General features: G+C 39.3%; 1 protein-coding gene across 3 annotated transcripts in view; it reads right to left on the bottom strand.

Moving 5' to 3' along the window:
* Nucleotides 1–2,139: 2,139 nt before the first annotated feature.
* Nucleotides 2,140–16,516, bottom strand: part of Tcp11l2 (t-complex 11 like 2) — a 31,594-nt gene continuing 17,217 nt past the window's right edge. For all 3 annotated transcript variants that reach the window (XM_090328560.1, XM_090328559.1, XM_090328561.1), the window contains 5 exons: nt 15,698–15,834; nt 11,093–11,280; nt 10,698–10,879; nt 7,319–7,491; nt 2,140–4,433 (listed from right to left, as the gene is read on the bottom strand). In XM_090328560.1, the coding sequence (XP_090184686.1) occupies nt 4,189–4,433; nt 7,319–7,491; nt 10,698–10,879; nt 11,093–11,280; nt 15,698–15,834 (925 nt within the window). In that variant the 3' untranslated portion in view covers nt 2,140–4,188. The remainder of the gene's footprint in view (nt 4,434–7,318; nt 7,492–10,697; nt 10,880–11,092; nt 11,281–15,697; nt 15,835–16,516) is intronic.

The following is a 16,516-nucleotide window of genomic DNA, read 5'->3' as shown; positions in this document are numbered from 1 at the left end:
TTGGATTAAGTCATAGAGGATAAAGTCATAATTGATTACAAAGTAAAATTGAGAACACGATACGTTTTGTCACTCTCCTTTGAAATTACCACCAAGGACAACAGCCACACTCTTTTGCTCTGCATATCCTTGGTTTCTCTGCCAATTACAATATTGGACTTAATGAGCCATGGTTCTGATGCGATATAACAACTTTTGTTTGAACATAGTTAAGTACTTAATCATCACATCTCAAAACACTAAAACCCCTCGAAGCTTGAAAGATATTTAGGACTCATAAATTAAGAGTTGTTATCATGTATTCTGGACCCCATTATGCTTAAGCTGGAAGACAACTTCATATACATCTAATTCGATCTCACATTGTTGTGTATGCCAGCTTGGCCCGACAGGAAGATTAGAAAACAGGTTCAGGAAGAGCAAAAGATGAACTGAGATCATGTGGCTAGGAGTAAGTTCAAACTTAGATTTTACAAATCTTAGTCCTATACCAAGGGAGAGGTTTCATTTTGAGAAAGATGCAAATATGAAATATATCGTGTACACACCTGTGGCAGACGTGGCCACCCTCGAAGAGATCAGAGTAGACACAAGATTTTCAATCTCATTCTGTGGAGAGAAAATTCACTGGGAAACTTTTGGGATCTGAAGTAGAGATTGCTACTATGTACCAATATCCAGTGCCAACTTTCCTTGCCTTCAGATGAGGCCACATGAGTCAATTCTGAGAGGAGGTGGTGAGCTTTCCCTCACCTCGCATACTGAGTGGAGACTGCAGAGTTATGAGAGATCTAAGCACAAGATGGATGGAAGTTGTGTCTCCTATGGCTGAATGGAGTAGACTTAAACCTCCCAGTCCTTGCCTTGGGAAATGATCTTATCCTGGGGCAATTTGTCTGCATAGTGTAATAAAGGCTGACTTCACATGACTGTCCTTCCTTACATTGTCTTCTGGATCAGGATCTCAGAACCACTGCTGGGTTGAGTGCTCTCCTCACACATTTCCCACATTCAAATTTTGTTTTCTTTCTGCTCCTAAGCATACTCCTTCCAAATAGGACTTTTTCCAATTAGGTCCCACAGAAGTAGAATGCCAGGAATCTAAGGTTCAGACACTCCCTCATTCCATACCCTACAAATGACAATTTACAGAGTTAATCTAGACTCACTGAATGTTGATGTCTGGGAGTACAACCTTAAACTAATGAAGCAGAGAAACAAGGACAGTGCAGAAGTCAATCTCAGTGTGGCTAGATGCCTGTGACTTGGATTGCTTTGGTTCCTGCTTTCTCTGATTAAAGTAATGTTATATCTATCCCACCAACTCCTTCACTATGTCAGTTATCCAGAGCTGATTTTTATTGCTGTGTTTCTGTGAGTACATGTGGGCATAACACATGAACACATGAGACTTCTTTGCTAGAGAACTTGTTCCAACATATAGTCTTTGACATTCTATTTCAAAGATTCAGTGCTACTTTATCCTGTATCCCTTAAAGAACAAAAGGAAAGGAAGGGGGAAAGGAAAAGAGAGAGGAAAGAAAGGAAAGGGAGAAGGGGGAGGAAGGAGGGAGGGAGAAAAAAAGGAGGGAAAGAGAGAGAGAGGGAGGAAGGGAGGTCAGTATTGTTTCTATAAAACCTTTCCAACTGGCCTGCTTTCTCCCATTCACTTGCCCCACTTATGTTGGTTCCTGACTCACCATTTCTCTAAATCACGATTCTATGTATTTGGCCTCTTGAGCTTTTTCATTTTTTGGTTCTTGGTAAGTTCCTATGTATTCTTCATGTTTTACCCTAGACTTTGATACTTTTTTCTTCTATAGTTTGAATCATGCTTATTTCATAGCCTTTATTATACTTGACTACACTTGTTCACAAACATTTTTTTAATTTTTTATGAAATTTTATACTGCTTAAGGACAGTCACTACAAGACTTCTACATATCATGGCTGGATACTTCCTGAACCTACAGTCGATGCTGAATAAGGTGCTTGTTAATTCAATGAATGAATGAACATGATCTGATGGATATCAGTAAGGTTCTGACCATCTGTGTAAGAATCACCCCAGAGTAATTACAATACGGTCCAATATGCCACTCGAGTCACTCAAAGATGGGAAACAGAGGCACTGGGCTCTCGAAATAATTTTTAATGCTTTAAAATTTAGTGCACACAATATATGTTTTAGCAGAATGAAAATGTGTATATGGTGTTTGATAATAAAATTTACATTACAAAACAAGACCATACTAGGAAAACTTCAAAAGCAGAAGTAAACATTTGAGAAAAGACAAATGAATACAGAATATGATTTTTAAAAATCTTAACAAATGTAGTTGCCTTAATCCAGATTTGAGACAATTTACTTTGTCACTTAAAAAAAAACAAAAAGCAAACTGTCCTTCATTTTAATGCAGTTTAAAAGTGTTTGCACATTGTTTTCTCTGCAGGAAACTGCAGTAGAGTCAAGTATATAAGTGAATATCAATCAGCTGGCTTCCAATCTGATAATAAAAATATATATCAACTGTTAAATATACCGTTCACTCCAGAAAGCAACAAAAAATATGCATACTACATAACAACTCCCTATCTCTCCACCACCAGGCCCTTTGCATGATCATAGCTGAGAATGACTTCAGCTTTGGAGAAAAAAAATGAACTCAGAAGTCTTCAGCACCTTGTAGTTTCTAAGCATAAGGAAACATGGCAGAAAAGAACCTCAGGAGGATAAAATGAGCAAAACCAGAGTGAGCTCTTCAGGAAAGTCCACTGACACAGCACACAGCTGCTTACATAGACAGAATGGCTACGGTGTATCTTAGATATTGAGAGGAAAGCTGGTGTTCAGGATTTCCTAAAATTTTTGGCAGACCTTCCCAAGTATTAAGAGTAGAGATAATTCATTTATACAATTGTGTCTGCAGGGACATCTGAATGGTAGAGGTTGAGGAAAAAAAGGAGTATTCATTCTACTTCCTACCTACTCTTCCCCACCAAATTACTAATGTCCAATGGCTCTCTGGAAGACATAACAATTGAAAGTATGTTTCCAGCTGAAGTACCTTCCAAACCCAGTGTCCCCTAGCCTGTAGCGCTTCCCTCAACAGGCCAAAAAGAATATGTGATTCTGGAAAAAGCTAACCTCTCCCCCATCCCACCACAGCTACCATCCAGCTGTGCTTGGTTCCATTCATGCTCAGGAATGGCTAGTTACAAGAGCACTGTGGACAACAGCAGGTCACAATTTGCTTCGCACAAAAAGCAATTGCTAGGCTAAGTTATATGGTTCAGAAACCCCCAGTTTGTGTTTTGTTTTTCAAATGTGAACCTCTTCATGAATGGGATCTCATTGTTATTGTAAACTTCACTTTTTACAAGGCAGCTGATTCAAACTTGCCTTTCATAAAAATATCAAAATCTTCAATAAAACTGTGAATAGGCTGCAAAGGCATTCACAGGTCTAAATTTGTTTTTCTCTCAGAGAGTAGATTAATTTATAAGAAGGATCCAACCTCTAGAGTAATGTATTAGAAGAAAAGGATGCATTTCTATGTTCAGTAACAAACATGAGGTTTATCTAAAATATATATAATACATATACAACATTAAATGTACTCAGTTAATCTTCTAAATAAATACTGACAATTGGTATTATAAAATATGATTTGGTATGTTTACGGAAATTAAAGGATTTACTATGTAAGTTGTTATATCATAATCAGTAAAAAATAATGGTTCATTTCAAATACAATTGTGTTTATGTCACATCATTCAGAATATCAATTCCCTTGGCTGTCCTCACAACTTTCCACCCTTTAGGAAGTTGTAGAAAATTAGAAGTCATTAGGTATGATAGTGACAAATGCGCAGAACACTCCTTAGAGGACAAATACAAATGCTTAAGAAAACACCAGTATTATTTATATAGGTAATATAATTAATTAAAATTCTTTTTGCTCATTCATTAAAAATGTATGTTTTAAACTTGAAAATGATACACAAAGAGACTGTAAGGGATGTGTGGGTCTTCTGTACTGCTCTAACATTACCAGATTATACATATTTAGGCTAACACAGCACCCCAGAGAGTACTAAGAATGTGCTGTGTCTGTAATGCCGTAGAAATGGACTGGGTACCAAAGGGCTGGGTTTCCCATTATCTTCTTCCATAGCCGTTCCTCTTCAGTTAGCTGGAGGTGAAGCATCGACCTTCCCCATGGTTTCTTCCCCGAAGAGCAGCTTTCGAAGTATATTTGCATAAAATGGTCCATACACTTGTTTGTTGAGGTTCACAATGTTTGCATATCGGGAGCCTAGCATCTCAAGCTCCTGCTGAATGACAGCAAGGCCTCCTGGAATGGGAGGCATGCACTTCTGAGGGCTTGGAAGACAAAGCAGGCTTTTCATGTACAGCTGGATTCGTTTATCTGAAGAGAGGAAAAAGAAAAGGACCTTTATCTGTCACATGATCAAAGTATATAATTTTTAAAAAACAAAATAATTGTAATAATATGAGATGATTATGTTTCTTTCCATTTACCATTCCCTGAACTTAAGTTGTATTACCCCAGCTCTCAAATCTGAACTGGCCTTAGGACTTGCTTTTGCCAACAATACTGCGGAGCGGCCCATGTGCCAGGTCTGTGTCCAGAGTCCAGACCTCTAGAGACATCGTTCACACTCATACTCTCCACCTACCATGGCCGTGCAAACAAGGCTGGGTGTGCTCAAGGATGAGACCAAGTGGAAGAAATGCAGGTTCTGAGACCATCCTCAGCAGCCAACATTCAAGAAAGTTTAGCTAAGATCATCAAGGCTTACCAACCCAAGCCACATTTGAGTAAGTCCAACAAAATCAGAAGAACTACCCAGTTACCCTACAGACTTGTAAGCAGTAGTAATAAATGACTCCTTACAAACTCCCCAAATACTGTTTTATCTTGGCCTTTTCTGTTCCTGGACTTGAACTCAGGGGTCTTTGAGGTCTTGCTTGGCTTTTTCTGAACATGGCTAATGCATTACCACTTGAGCTACAGCTCCAGTTGAGTATTTTGCTGGCTAATTGGAGATAGGATCTTGTATACTTTTCTGCTTGGGCTGGCTTCAAACTGTGATCCTCAGACCTCAGCCTGTAGGATAACAGGGGTGACTCATGGGTACCTGACAGCAATGGAGTTTGAAGACACCTGGTTATACAGCAATCACCGATTGATTCTAAAAAGTACAGCCTGTGGGGGAATCTTTTACAAAAGTCAGTCCTCCACATCTACAACTGTAGCTATTTACTTGAAGCTGAGTTTGTAAACAGACACTGTGAGACTGGCCAATACTGTGGGATTTTTTTTTTTTAGAAACTATTTAAAAATCACAAGATTTCATATAGAGATTCAATTTTTAAATTTTCTTTATACCCCAAAACCCTAGAAATTTAGCAAAGTTGCAGGACCAAATTACCTTTAAGGTAAGAGTAATTACACATCTAAGTGTTCCTAGACGAGGTGAAGTTTACACTTGTGGCATAATTACAGTGTTCATGTAAGAGTGTCCTGGTCTGGTAAGAAATTATACACTCATAGTCAACCATTAGGAGGCACTGAGAAATTATGCCATCTTTCCTACTTTAATAGATCCGCGTTTTAGACTGCTACATAAAAGCTTGCAAATACTCATGGTGATTGGGTGACACTTATATTGGACAACTAGCAACTGGACCTGCTACAGCTCACATGGCTCTAAGGACTCTGGTTTTGGAACCAAAAAACTTCACAAATGAGGAAGTTTACTAGGAGAATAAATTCCATTGGATACAGGCAGTTGTGACATTCATGAAACTCTTATGACAAATATTTCTTCCCCAAATTGTGTTTTGGTTTGATCTGATTTACAGCCAAGAAGTTTCCAGTGTCCAGTGAAAGTCAGAACATCTTTCAGTGTCTAAGGTTACCTCTTTTCTGAGTTTTTTTCTCTAGCCTTTGTTATCACAGCATAACATTGCAAGTGGTATCTCTGTTCAGTATTCAATCGTAAGCTCACTAAGGCTGAGGGCTATGTCTGTCTTATTTTTATATTCCTCATCTATTATATAGATGAGGAATATAATAAATGCTGACTGAATTTAAATGAAAATAAAACAGAAAAGAATTATAAAGGTAAACACTAAACCAAAAATAATAAGATCCAGGGAAAGGAGCCCAGAGAAGTCAGGCATCAATAACTTAAGCCTGACCTGCAATGTTTCAACAAGAAGAAATTAGTATGTACCACTTGGACAATTGAAAATTACATTAAAAAAATGGTGGGGCTGGGAATGTGGCTCAATGGTAGAGTGCTTTCCAAGCATGAAGCCCTGAGTTTGATTCCTCAGTACCACATAAACAGAAAAAGCAGGAAGTAGTGTTGTGGCTCAAGTGGTAAAGTGCTAGATAAATAAGTTCAGGGACAGTGCCCAGTCCCTGAGTTCAAGCCCCAAGACTGGCAAAAAAAAAAATGTCATGGTTATAAGCATCCAAGTAATCTACATAGCAGATAAGCCATGAATATTTTTTCCTGGAATTTGTAGACTTAAAAAAAAACCTGGGCCGGGAGTTTGGCCTAGTGGTAGAGTGCTTGCCTAGCATGCACGAAGACCCGGGTACGATTCCTCAGTACCACATACATAGCAAAAAGCCAGAAGTGGTGCTGTGGCTCAAGTGGTAGAGCCCTAGCCTTGAGAAAATCCAGAGACAGTGCTCAGGACCTGAGCCCAAGCCCAGGACTGGCCAAAAAACAACAACAACAACAAAAAAAAACCATAAAAAAAAAACTGGTTTGGAGGAAAACTTGCTTTCCAGTGAACTTTTCAAAAGGTTAAGAACACAGTGGGAAGTACAACCCCTTTGCTGCATAAATAGTACCTCAACTAAAAACCACAGGTCAAACAGGAGAACACTATAGCTAAACTATAGCCTTTCTGATATGCCAGGGATCTCCCTTAAGTGAGTAACTGGCTGATTTATTAATTGACTGATTTACTGATTGATGCTGGTACTATGGCTTGAACTCAGGGCCTCTTACTCTTGCTCTTTTTTTTCCCCAAGGCTGGTGCTTTACCATTTAAACCACAGCTCCACTTCTAACTTTATGATTGCTATACAGCTCCACTTCTGACTTTATGATCCTTAAAGAGACATAAGAGTCTCACAAACGTTTGGGCTGAAGCTGGCTTTGAACTAAAATGTATTGAAGAATAAAATATGATTGACAGTATTAGTCAAAAATTAAAAACAAATTAAACTGAAGCAAAATAAAAGCAATAATAATAAAGAGTACTCACCGATCAAGGACCAGATAGAATTGTCTTTATCTTCAATGCTTGAAAATTGACCTATAAGATTCGCTTGAATCTCTGCATTTAAAACAGGTAAACCTCTCTCTTTCAGGGCATTGTTAACTTCAATGCAAGTCTGAACACCAATAGAATTCAGGGCTTCCTTCAAGTTAAAGGTCCTATAAAACATACAACGAAATTCCTTCAAGGTGAGTTTCTATTCTTTGGGTGGTTTTTAAAATTGTTTTTGTTATTTTATTTTATTTTTTTTTAATTAGACCAACTCATTTCAGATGTCTACAGATTTTCTCTTATAAGGGCAACATTAACAGCTATTTGAATAAACACAGAAAATAGCTAACTCCTTACCCCACATGTAACAATCGCCAGCACTGCTACCAAACAAAAGGACTGTGTAAAATGGAAATTAAAGAATGAGTAAGGGAATGATGAAAGAAGGCAGCAGCCTGAGGAAAGGAGTGAATTAGAATGGAAGCTATGTTCAAGTCCAGTCTCTCCCAATGAACTTGCCTTTATGCAAGTCCAGGGATATAGTAGTTGCTTAATTAGAAGAAAAAGAGAAACTAACCATCTATCTCCATTGTAAAGATGAACAGCAATAAGCAGTACATGTTCTCTCTTGACTGGAATTTAGTCATACTAGACCTGCCTTTGGTGTTCTATAACAGAAGGGTGGATCAGGGGAAAATGTTTTTTGACAGTCTCGGGGCTTGACCTCAGGGCCTGAACACTGTCCTTGGGCTTTCTCAAGGCTAGAGATAGACCACTTGAGCCATAGTACCACTTCTGGCTTTTTCTATGTATGTGGTATCAAGGAATCGAACCTGGGTCTTCGTGTATGCTAGGAGCAAGCTACCACTAGGCCAAACTCCTGGCCCCAATTAGGGGAAATTTTTTAACTTATGTGTTTTATCTATGACAACTCTAACTTTCTTTCACTTGAATCACTGATTCCTTGGGCTGAAGGGAAAATTTAATTCTAGTGTAAGCAAGGCTTCCTATTCATTCACAGTAAAGGTAAAAATAATGCTTATGAGATACATCATCAAGCCAAATTTAAATGATATCAACATCTCCTGGCTATTTGGGATCATCTGCTTTTTTTGTATTGTAAATGCTATTATCTTTCTACAGTGAGAATCCCTGCCTGAGATCTAACTACCTTCATTTTTCTAATGAAAGACAGAAATGAAAGCTAACAAGATAACCCACAAGATAGAACTATAAAGATGATTAAACACCCGAACAGTTGTTAACAGCTAGCATTCATCAACTACGTGCTATGTTGCCGAACACTTGTCCTGAGTTTCACATGAATCATCTTAAATACAGCTCCAAGGTAGGCACAGTTATTATTCCCATTTTATAAGTATGAAAAGTGGTTCAGGAACTTGTTCAATCATGTATTTAACAAGACAGTGGCAGAGCTGGGACCTAAACATTGTTCTATCTGAAAAGAAAACCTGTTCTTTCAGTGGCCAGTTTTACTTTGTTTTGTTTTGTTTTTTTCTGTTTCTTTCTTTTATTTTTTTGTCAGTCCTGGGCCTTGAACTCAGGGCCTGATCACTGTCCTTGGGCTTTCCCAAGGCTATAGCTCTACCACTTGAGCCACAGCACCATTTCTGGCTTTTTCTATGTATATGTGGTACCAAGGAATTGAACCCAGGTCTTCATGCATGCTAGGCAAGCACTCTACCACTAGGCCAAACTCCCCACCCCTTGTTTTTTCTGTTTCTCTGTGTGTGTGTGTGTATGTTTGTCAGTGCTGGCGCTTGAATTCTCTGTGCTCAAGGCTAGTGCTCTATCACCTGAGCAACAATGCTACTTTCAGTTTTTGAGTGGTTAACTGGAGATAGGAGTCTCATGGTGACTTTTCTGCCCAGGCTAGATTTGAACCATGATCCTCAGATGTCAGTCACCTGAATAGCTAGGATTATAGGCATGAGCCACTGGCACCTAGCTCGCTTAGTTAAAAAAAACTCAAAGTGGCTCTCTACCACGTGAGCCACAGTTCCTCTTCCAGCTTTTTGGTGGTTAATTAGAGACAAGAGTCTCACAGACTTTTCTGCCCTGTCTGGCTTTAAACCTTGATCCTCAGATCTCAGCCTCCTCAGTAGTGAGGATTACAGGTATGAGCCACTGTTGCCTGGCCAGTTTCTATGTGCTTTATATTAATACTAAGCTGCACTGGATGTTCACTAATGGCGAGGAACATGCTAAGACCTGCTCCAAAAATACAGAAAAAGAAGTTGGGTTGCTGTTGTTTTATTATAGGTCGTAGGTCCTGGAACATTAAAAAAAAAAAAAGAATATGGTAGGCTTGCAAAAGAACCAGCATGAAAACAAAGCTCTTGAGACAGTCAGATTGTGCTCAAGCCTATTTTGTCCCTTTCTATCTGTGCAGTCCAAAGCAAATTCTATTCTTTCTCCGTATGTCACCTTAAAATGAGACTTTTGGCTCCTAAACCTCCTGGAATCCTAGACTAGAATTTTATCAAGAAATTTGTGTGCTCTCTGAATAACAGATGGAAGGACAGGAGTAAAGAGGATATGTCCCTGAAAACACCTGGAAGGTGAGCCAACAGGAGGCACTGGCCCATATTAGATCCACAGAAACATCTGGTCATTGACTAAACTAGGAAATTTCCTGACTTAGCCAAAATTCCAATGGGATGATCTAAACAGAACTATAAGATTCAATGAAAATGAGATACTGGAGATGAATGACTGTATAACCAAGCACTTACTAGATTTGCATCACATCTTTTGTATGTGTTCACATGTACATTAGTACTGGGATTGGAGATAGGGACCTCATGCTCTGGCTTAGGTTTTTCACACAAGCCTGGCACCTTACCAGTTGGGCCCCACTTCCACTTCTATATCAAGTCTCTGAATGACATGAAGGAATTGTTATTGCTTCTAAAGGCTTTGAAGCAAGGTTGAATTTAAGAAGTCAGGAAAGATTTCACTGCAGACAAGCGAAAGAATAGGTCACTTGAACGTGGACAGTCCTCTGTGATGAGGGAAATTCTCAACACTGGAGTTAGATTTCTACTGTTGCCTCTCCACCCACCCACCCACACACAGTACTATCAGAGAAAAGCTCTTGCACATAGCCATCAGAAGGAGAAACACTACACTCACGGTGGCACTTACCAAGGAAAAGGTTTCTCTATTACTATCAGAGGATATCTAGTCTTTCAGAGATATTAAAGAAATTCTAGAAAAAGAAGTTGTATGTATTTTTAAAGCACAATTCTGAGGATCAGATCCAGATGTCAAGAATTATGCTGGTTCCCTAAAACATACACAGAACCTTCGTAGGTGGGGGAACAGATATAAGCCAACACAGGAAACTTACTCTTTATTCATGCCTTCAAGTAGAACAGCTGAGATCCTTTTTAACCTGTTTGCAAGCTCAGGCTGGCCTTCCATGATCGCACCCACCATGTTGTTGGTAATTAGCGACAGACAGGCAATCATTTTCAGTTGATTCAGCTTTTCTGTCAGTTCCTGAAGTCGTTTTCCATCTGTCATGAGTGTCTAGTACATTGATTTAAAATGTAAAAATAGAAAGGGAAGCACATGCCATGAAAATGTAAAATAAGCAATGGCATACCCAAACTCTCATCTAGGAGAAAAATCTGACTTCAGCTAAGTCATTAAATTATATGTAATATAGACAAGTCAACTGATTCAAACTTAAAATTTGGTAATTTAAGTGCTGGAAAACTTGGAGGAAGAAAAAAAACTCACCTCTGGTATTTCTCTTTTCTGATAATCCCATTGCAACAGTTTCAAGTAACTGTTATTTAGCACCAATGTCGGGCTCAGGCTTGGCGTGGAGCTATTTTCAGTCCCAGGAGTTACAGCACTCTCCGAAAGAGAAAGGAGTTCTTCATCTACAGACTCTTTGATCCATTCTGTAGTTTGCTCAAGAGCATCTGAGAATGACACAGAGATCACATATTTGTCCTGTACTTGACTAACCCCTCCTCCAACTTTCCATCTGTAGATTCCACATGACAGATTCTATGTTGGGTGCTAGGAATGAATGAAAAGACATAGCCATGCCCTTAGTCCAGATGGGGAGACAGGTCCATAAATGAACAACTCTGTGTGACAGGATAGAGATTTTGTGTTAGGTTCTCGCTGGCAGGGTAAGTGACTGGGCGGATGGCCTCTGAGCCAGTCTGGCTAAAGTCTAGTTGGTGATGTTCATGAGCTGTGTGCCTTGGGTAAATGACAATCTACTCAGCTTGCACATCTGTAACATGGAAATGGTTAACAGTTCCTTTCTGCCTTGTGGTAAGGATTCAACAAATGCAAAACACTTAGAACCATTCTAATGTCTATGAAATATTCATGATTAGAAATGATTACATTAGCTCATTTAACTCTCCAGACACCTCTAAGAGGTGAATATTTACACTTGAATTAGTTTTGGTGTCTGAAGCTCAGCAGGTCTGAGCCAGCTTCTCTTCCTGTCTCACAAAAGGTGCTTTGCTGCTGAGGTTAGCATACACAGGAGTAATCTCCATGGAATGAAGGTTAGATTGAGCTGCTTTAAGCAGGCTTTTTGTTGTTGTCATTGTTGTTGTTGTTAAGAACTTATTATTTACTTTTCTAAATATCAGTACACTAGATTGAGCAAGTGGGATCTCAGCAGGCATTTAAAGCAGTGCTTCAAAGCAGACATTACATTGGGCTGAGAATGTGGCTTAGTGGTAGAGTGCATGCATTGAAGCTCCCCAGTACCACATAAACAGAAGAAGTCAGAAGTAGGACTGTGGCTCAAACAGTAGAGCCTTGAGCAAAAGAAGCTCAGGAACAATGCCTAGGTCCAGAGTTCAAGCCCCAGGGCTAGAAAAACAAAAAAACAAGAAAGAAAGAAAAGAGCAGACATTATCTAGAAAACAGACCCAAACTGAAATTTTAGTTCACCCAGCAAAGATCCCTGATTCTAGAGGAAAAGATAACAAAGAAATGGGAAGGGAAGAAGATACTAGACATGAGTCTTATATTTCATTTGAACTTAAAAAAACATGTGGCAATGCCCAGTGGCCTGCCCTTTCACTTTAAACAAGATTAGTTACAAAATTCAAGTCTTCTGCATTAAAAAATGGCACTTAAATATTACCAAAAACTTGTTATTATTAGGTGACCAGCAGTTACTATTAGCAGAATTTATCTAATGATAGCAGTTTCTTCTGCTGAACAACTACAGCTCACAAGGCATTGCTCCAAAGATACTCTGCAAGTGCCTGTTTCTGCAAATGGAGACAGCCCCTTGAAGACAGTGTAAAGAAGGCAATCATGTACCAGGACTAAAAGAACAGGATAATTTCCAGGGGGCTTGGCATGGTGGCACAACCCTGTAATCCCATAGACTTAAAAGATGGAGATCAAGAAGATGAAAGTTGGAGGCCAGGATGGGCAAAAGGTTAGTGAGGACTCCCTCTATGCTATCTCCACAAATAAGCAGGGCAGAGTAATAGATTACTACTGTAATCTAGCTAAGTGGGAGGCATACCTCGGAGGATCGCCATCTGAGACCAGAACTGGGCAAAAAAAATAAAATAAAATGAGGTGTTGTGAAAAATAAATAAATAAAGCATCAAAGAGCTGGGACATGGTTCAAATGCTAGACAGCCTGCCTAATAAGTATGAGGTCCAGAGTTCAAACCTTAGAACTACCAAATAAATAACCAACAAAAATCAACCACCTCCAACACAAAAACAACTTCCCAAGGGCTCAATGGCTACTAGTTTTCCTTATTCCCCCAAAGCCCTGCACTATGAAGCTCTAACTTTAGGCCACCATGAAATGGATTTGTTCCAACTTTTGACCTGTAACAAGGTGTCTCAGTCTTGCCACTGCTGACATTGTGGGCGGATAATTACTTGCTGTAGGACTCTGCCCTGCTCACCATAGGATGCAGCTGCACTCCTGGCTACTAGCCACTAGATGCCCCTACCTCTTTATCCCCTACAAAAGTGACACAACCACAATAGTCTCTAGACATGGGTCAATGTCCAATGGTGGGGCTAAAATCTCCCCTGACTCACTTAACAATACTTCATTTGTGCTCACAAGAATTTCCTCCAACCTTGAATTCCTTGTCTCTTACATCATGATCCAAATGAAATTATATGGAAGACTATTCCTGAAGGCCTGAAGTCTAGAGGCAATATTTTTCTACTTGGCTGTCTGCCTTCAGGCACAGTTCACATTATGTTAAACCCAGTTCAAGATTTCCCACTAGAAATGAATTGCTTTTTATATCACAGTTCTAATAAAGTATGTATTTGATAGAATTTATAAAGTGGCAACTGCTTAAGAAATAGACCAGACACGAGAGAGAGAGAGAGAGAGAGAGAGAGAGAGAGAGAGAGAGAGAGAGAGAGAGCGCACCAGAAAAGAAAGAAAAAAATAGACTGCAATTCTTCCTTAGACCCTGCACTTAAACAGGGCTAATTTATGAGTTACTCTGTTTGCAACACTGAAGCCACACCACCCCCACAATTTCACAAGTCTGTTTCTTCTCCCTTGGCAAATGTTCGTGGTTAGCCAGTTCCGTTTATAAAGATGTAAAAGATTTTGTCTTTTATTTAAAAGACATCCAACAGAGAAGGCTGTGCGAAAAATCCACGTGGATGTAATTACAATATGGCAGTAATAAACATTTAGACTACAAGTCTAATCATTTACAGCTGACACATTTAAAAGCCTATTTAGTTATCTTGAACAAAAGCAGCAGTGTGGCTTAGTGGTTCTCAATTCTGCCTGAAGTTCAGAATCACCCAGGGAGCTTTAAAAAGAAAAAAACAAAACAAAACATAATAATGATCCTAGCCAAAGCTCCTGGAGCTCCTGACTTAATCCGCCTGAGGTGGGGCTCAGGCATCAGTGTTTAAATGCCCCAGGTAATTGTAATGCTAGGCACAACTGCACTGGACTAGAGTGCAGACAGTCCACTCTACAATCTACTAAGATTCCATGTTCACCAAACAGTGTATGGACTCTCTCCTGTAGTTCTAGAAGCAAAGCAACCTCATCAGGCACTCTGTGACCTCTTGTTTTTCATGGGGTTAATTGTAAGAGTTTCTCCATATGCCCATTTATTCAGTGGTAACCACTGAGGGCTATGCCAAGTATTGTGATTCCTAGATCTATGACCCCTGTGCTTCCTAAGTTTGGAAGAAAGGAGGCAGAATACAAGAACATGTAAAGGTATTACAAGTATGCTTATTTAAGTGCCCCAATTTTCAGCTAGAAAAACATACTTCCATTTGTGAGTTTAAGCACCTGTACTGGCATCTACCCACACATGTGCACACACACACACACACACACACACACACTCACACACACACACATACTCACACACTCACTCCCATACCCAAAGCTTGACCATCATTTCTTGCCTGTCTAACTCCAGTATTACCCAACTAGTATTTCTGCTTCCTCCTATGAATATATTCCTTGTTCAGGAACTAGACTATTTTCCAAAAACAAAAATCAGAGGTCGTTTCCCTGCCCCAAACTCTCCAGACTTCCAATTACACTGGAATGAACTCTAAACGTCTAAGAAGCCTAACAAGGGTCCAGGTCACATGCCTTGTCTACCTTTCCACCTCATCACTTGCCCCTCTCCCTTACCTATTCTACTCTAGCCACAAAGTCTGCCTTGTGTTTGTCAGATTGCATAAGCTAGTTTCTGCTTCATGGTCTCTGTACTTGCAGCTTCCTATGGCAACAATATCCCACATGCTCTTTCCTCATTTCTCTGCAAGGTCTGCTCAGTTGTATGCTTCCCTTCATTGTTTTTACTTAGCATACATTAGTTCTTCAGTGGAGTTTCTTTGTAAGATTTCTATAAATGTATACACAATTTATCCCAGTCAACTTCATCCTCAACTGTTACTTTTTAATAGCATTTCCTAATTGCTTCATCTATAAAACACCTCCTACTGTCACAGTACCTGCACCTAACACTATGTCTGACAACACATGTGCTTTTTTTGACCATTCCTTCTAGAATGTCAGGTTTGGGGGCTGGGATTTTATTGTTTTCTCCACTGAAGTAACTATAACCCTAAACAATGTCTATAACATGGCAGGTGCTCAAGAAATAATTCTTGAGTAAATGGAAAAAATGAGTATTGTTCAGCATATCTTCCAGGACAACAATAAGCATCTCTGAGGGTGTGAGGCTAATTTTAGGGAAAAAAAAGTTTAATCAAGTCCCACAACCGACAAAAAATGTTTAAGGGGAAGATTAAAAATTTAAGTTGAATGACATCATGAAATTATCAAAAATTATTGTATCACATAAATATTCTTAGTATTATACTTACTTGGAGTTTCATCCAAAATTTCTTGGAACTTGGTTCTCTCATATTCTACCAATTGGCGTTGAAGGTGAGGTCTAAGACTCATAATGGTAAAATTGGCCATATCCATTTTCATGAGGTCCAGGACATGGAATATTTGTCTAAAAATTTTACACGTAGTTAGATATATAACAAAGAAGTCAAAATGAAATTCTCCAGCTAGTATTTATGTTATAGGCTGGAAAAGATAAACACCAAAACATGGTTTTGAAATTCCATCAGTCACTTGGCAAAGTCACTTCACAGAATCTTCTATGTGTACTCAAAATGTTCCTTCTACACATCTCAAGAGTGTTTACTGTAGCTGACAGATTACATCTGGTTCATCCATTACCAATAGTCATAAATTAGCAGAAAGAAGCACCAAAATTTAGAAAAACTAAGGAGTTTTCACGTAAAAGCCCTTGTCATATGGCTTCCAATAATACTGAAATAAGAAGGAATATAAAAATCAAAGAGGCAGCCAGGCCTGGTGGCTCATGCCTGTAATCCTAGCTATTCAGGAGGCTGAAATCTAAAGATCGAGGTTCAGAGCCACCCCGGGCAATAAAGACGGTGAGACTCTTATCTCCAATTAATCACTAGAAAACCAGAAGTGGTGCTTCGGCTCAAGGGATAGGGTGGTAGCCTTCAGTTGAAGAGCTCAGGGACAGCACCCAGGCCCAGAGTTCAAACCTTATGACCCACCCCCCCAAAAAAAATCAAAGAGGAAAAAAAGATTGAGAAAAATGCTTCCTTTTAGAGTTGAACCATCCTATACTCAAATCTAGCTTTGCAACAGAA

This window comes from Megascapheus bottae, chromosome 2 (genome assembly GCF_031878675.1).
Source record: "Megascapheus bottae isolate mThoBot1 chromosome 2, mThoBot2.hap1, whole genome shotgun sequence".
In the NCBI taxonomy this organism is placed as follows: domain Eukaryota; kingdom Metazoa; phylum Chordata; class Mammalia; order Rodentia; family Geomyidae; genus Megascapheus; species Megascapheus bottae.
The sequence above is the reverse complement of the archived record's forward strand: the minus strand, read 5'-3'. Positions and strand labels throughout refer to the sequence as shown.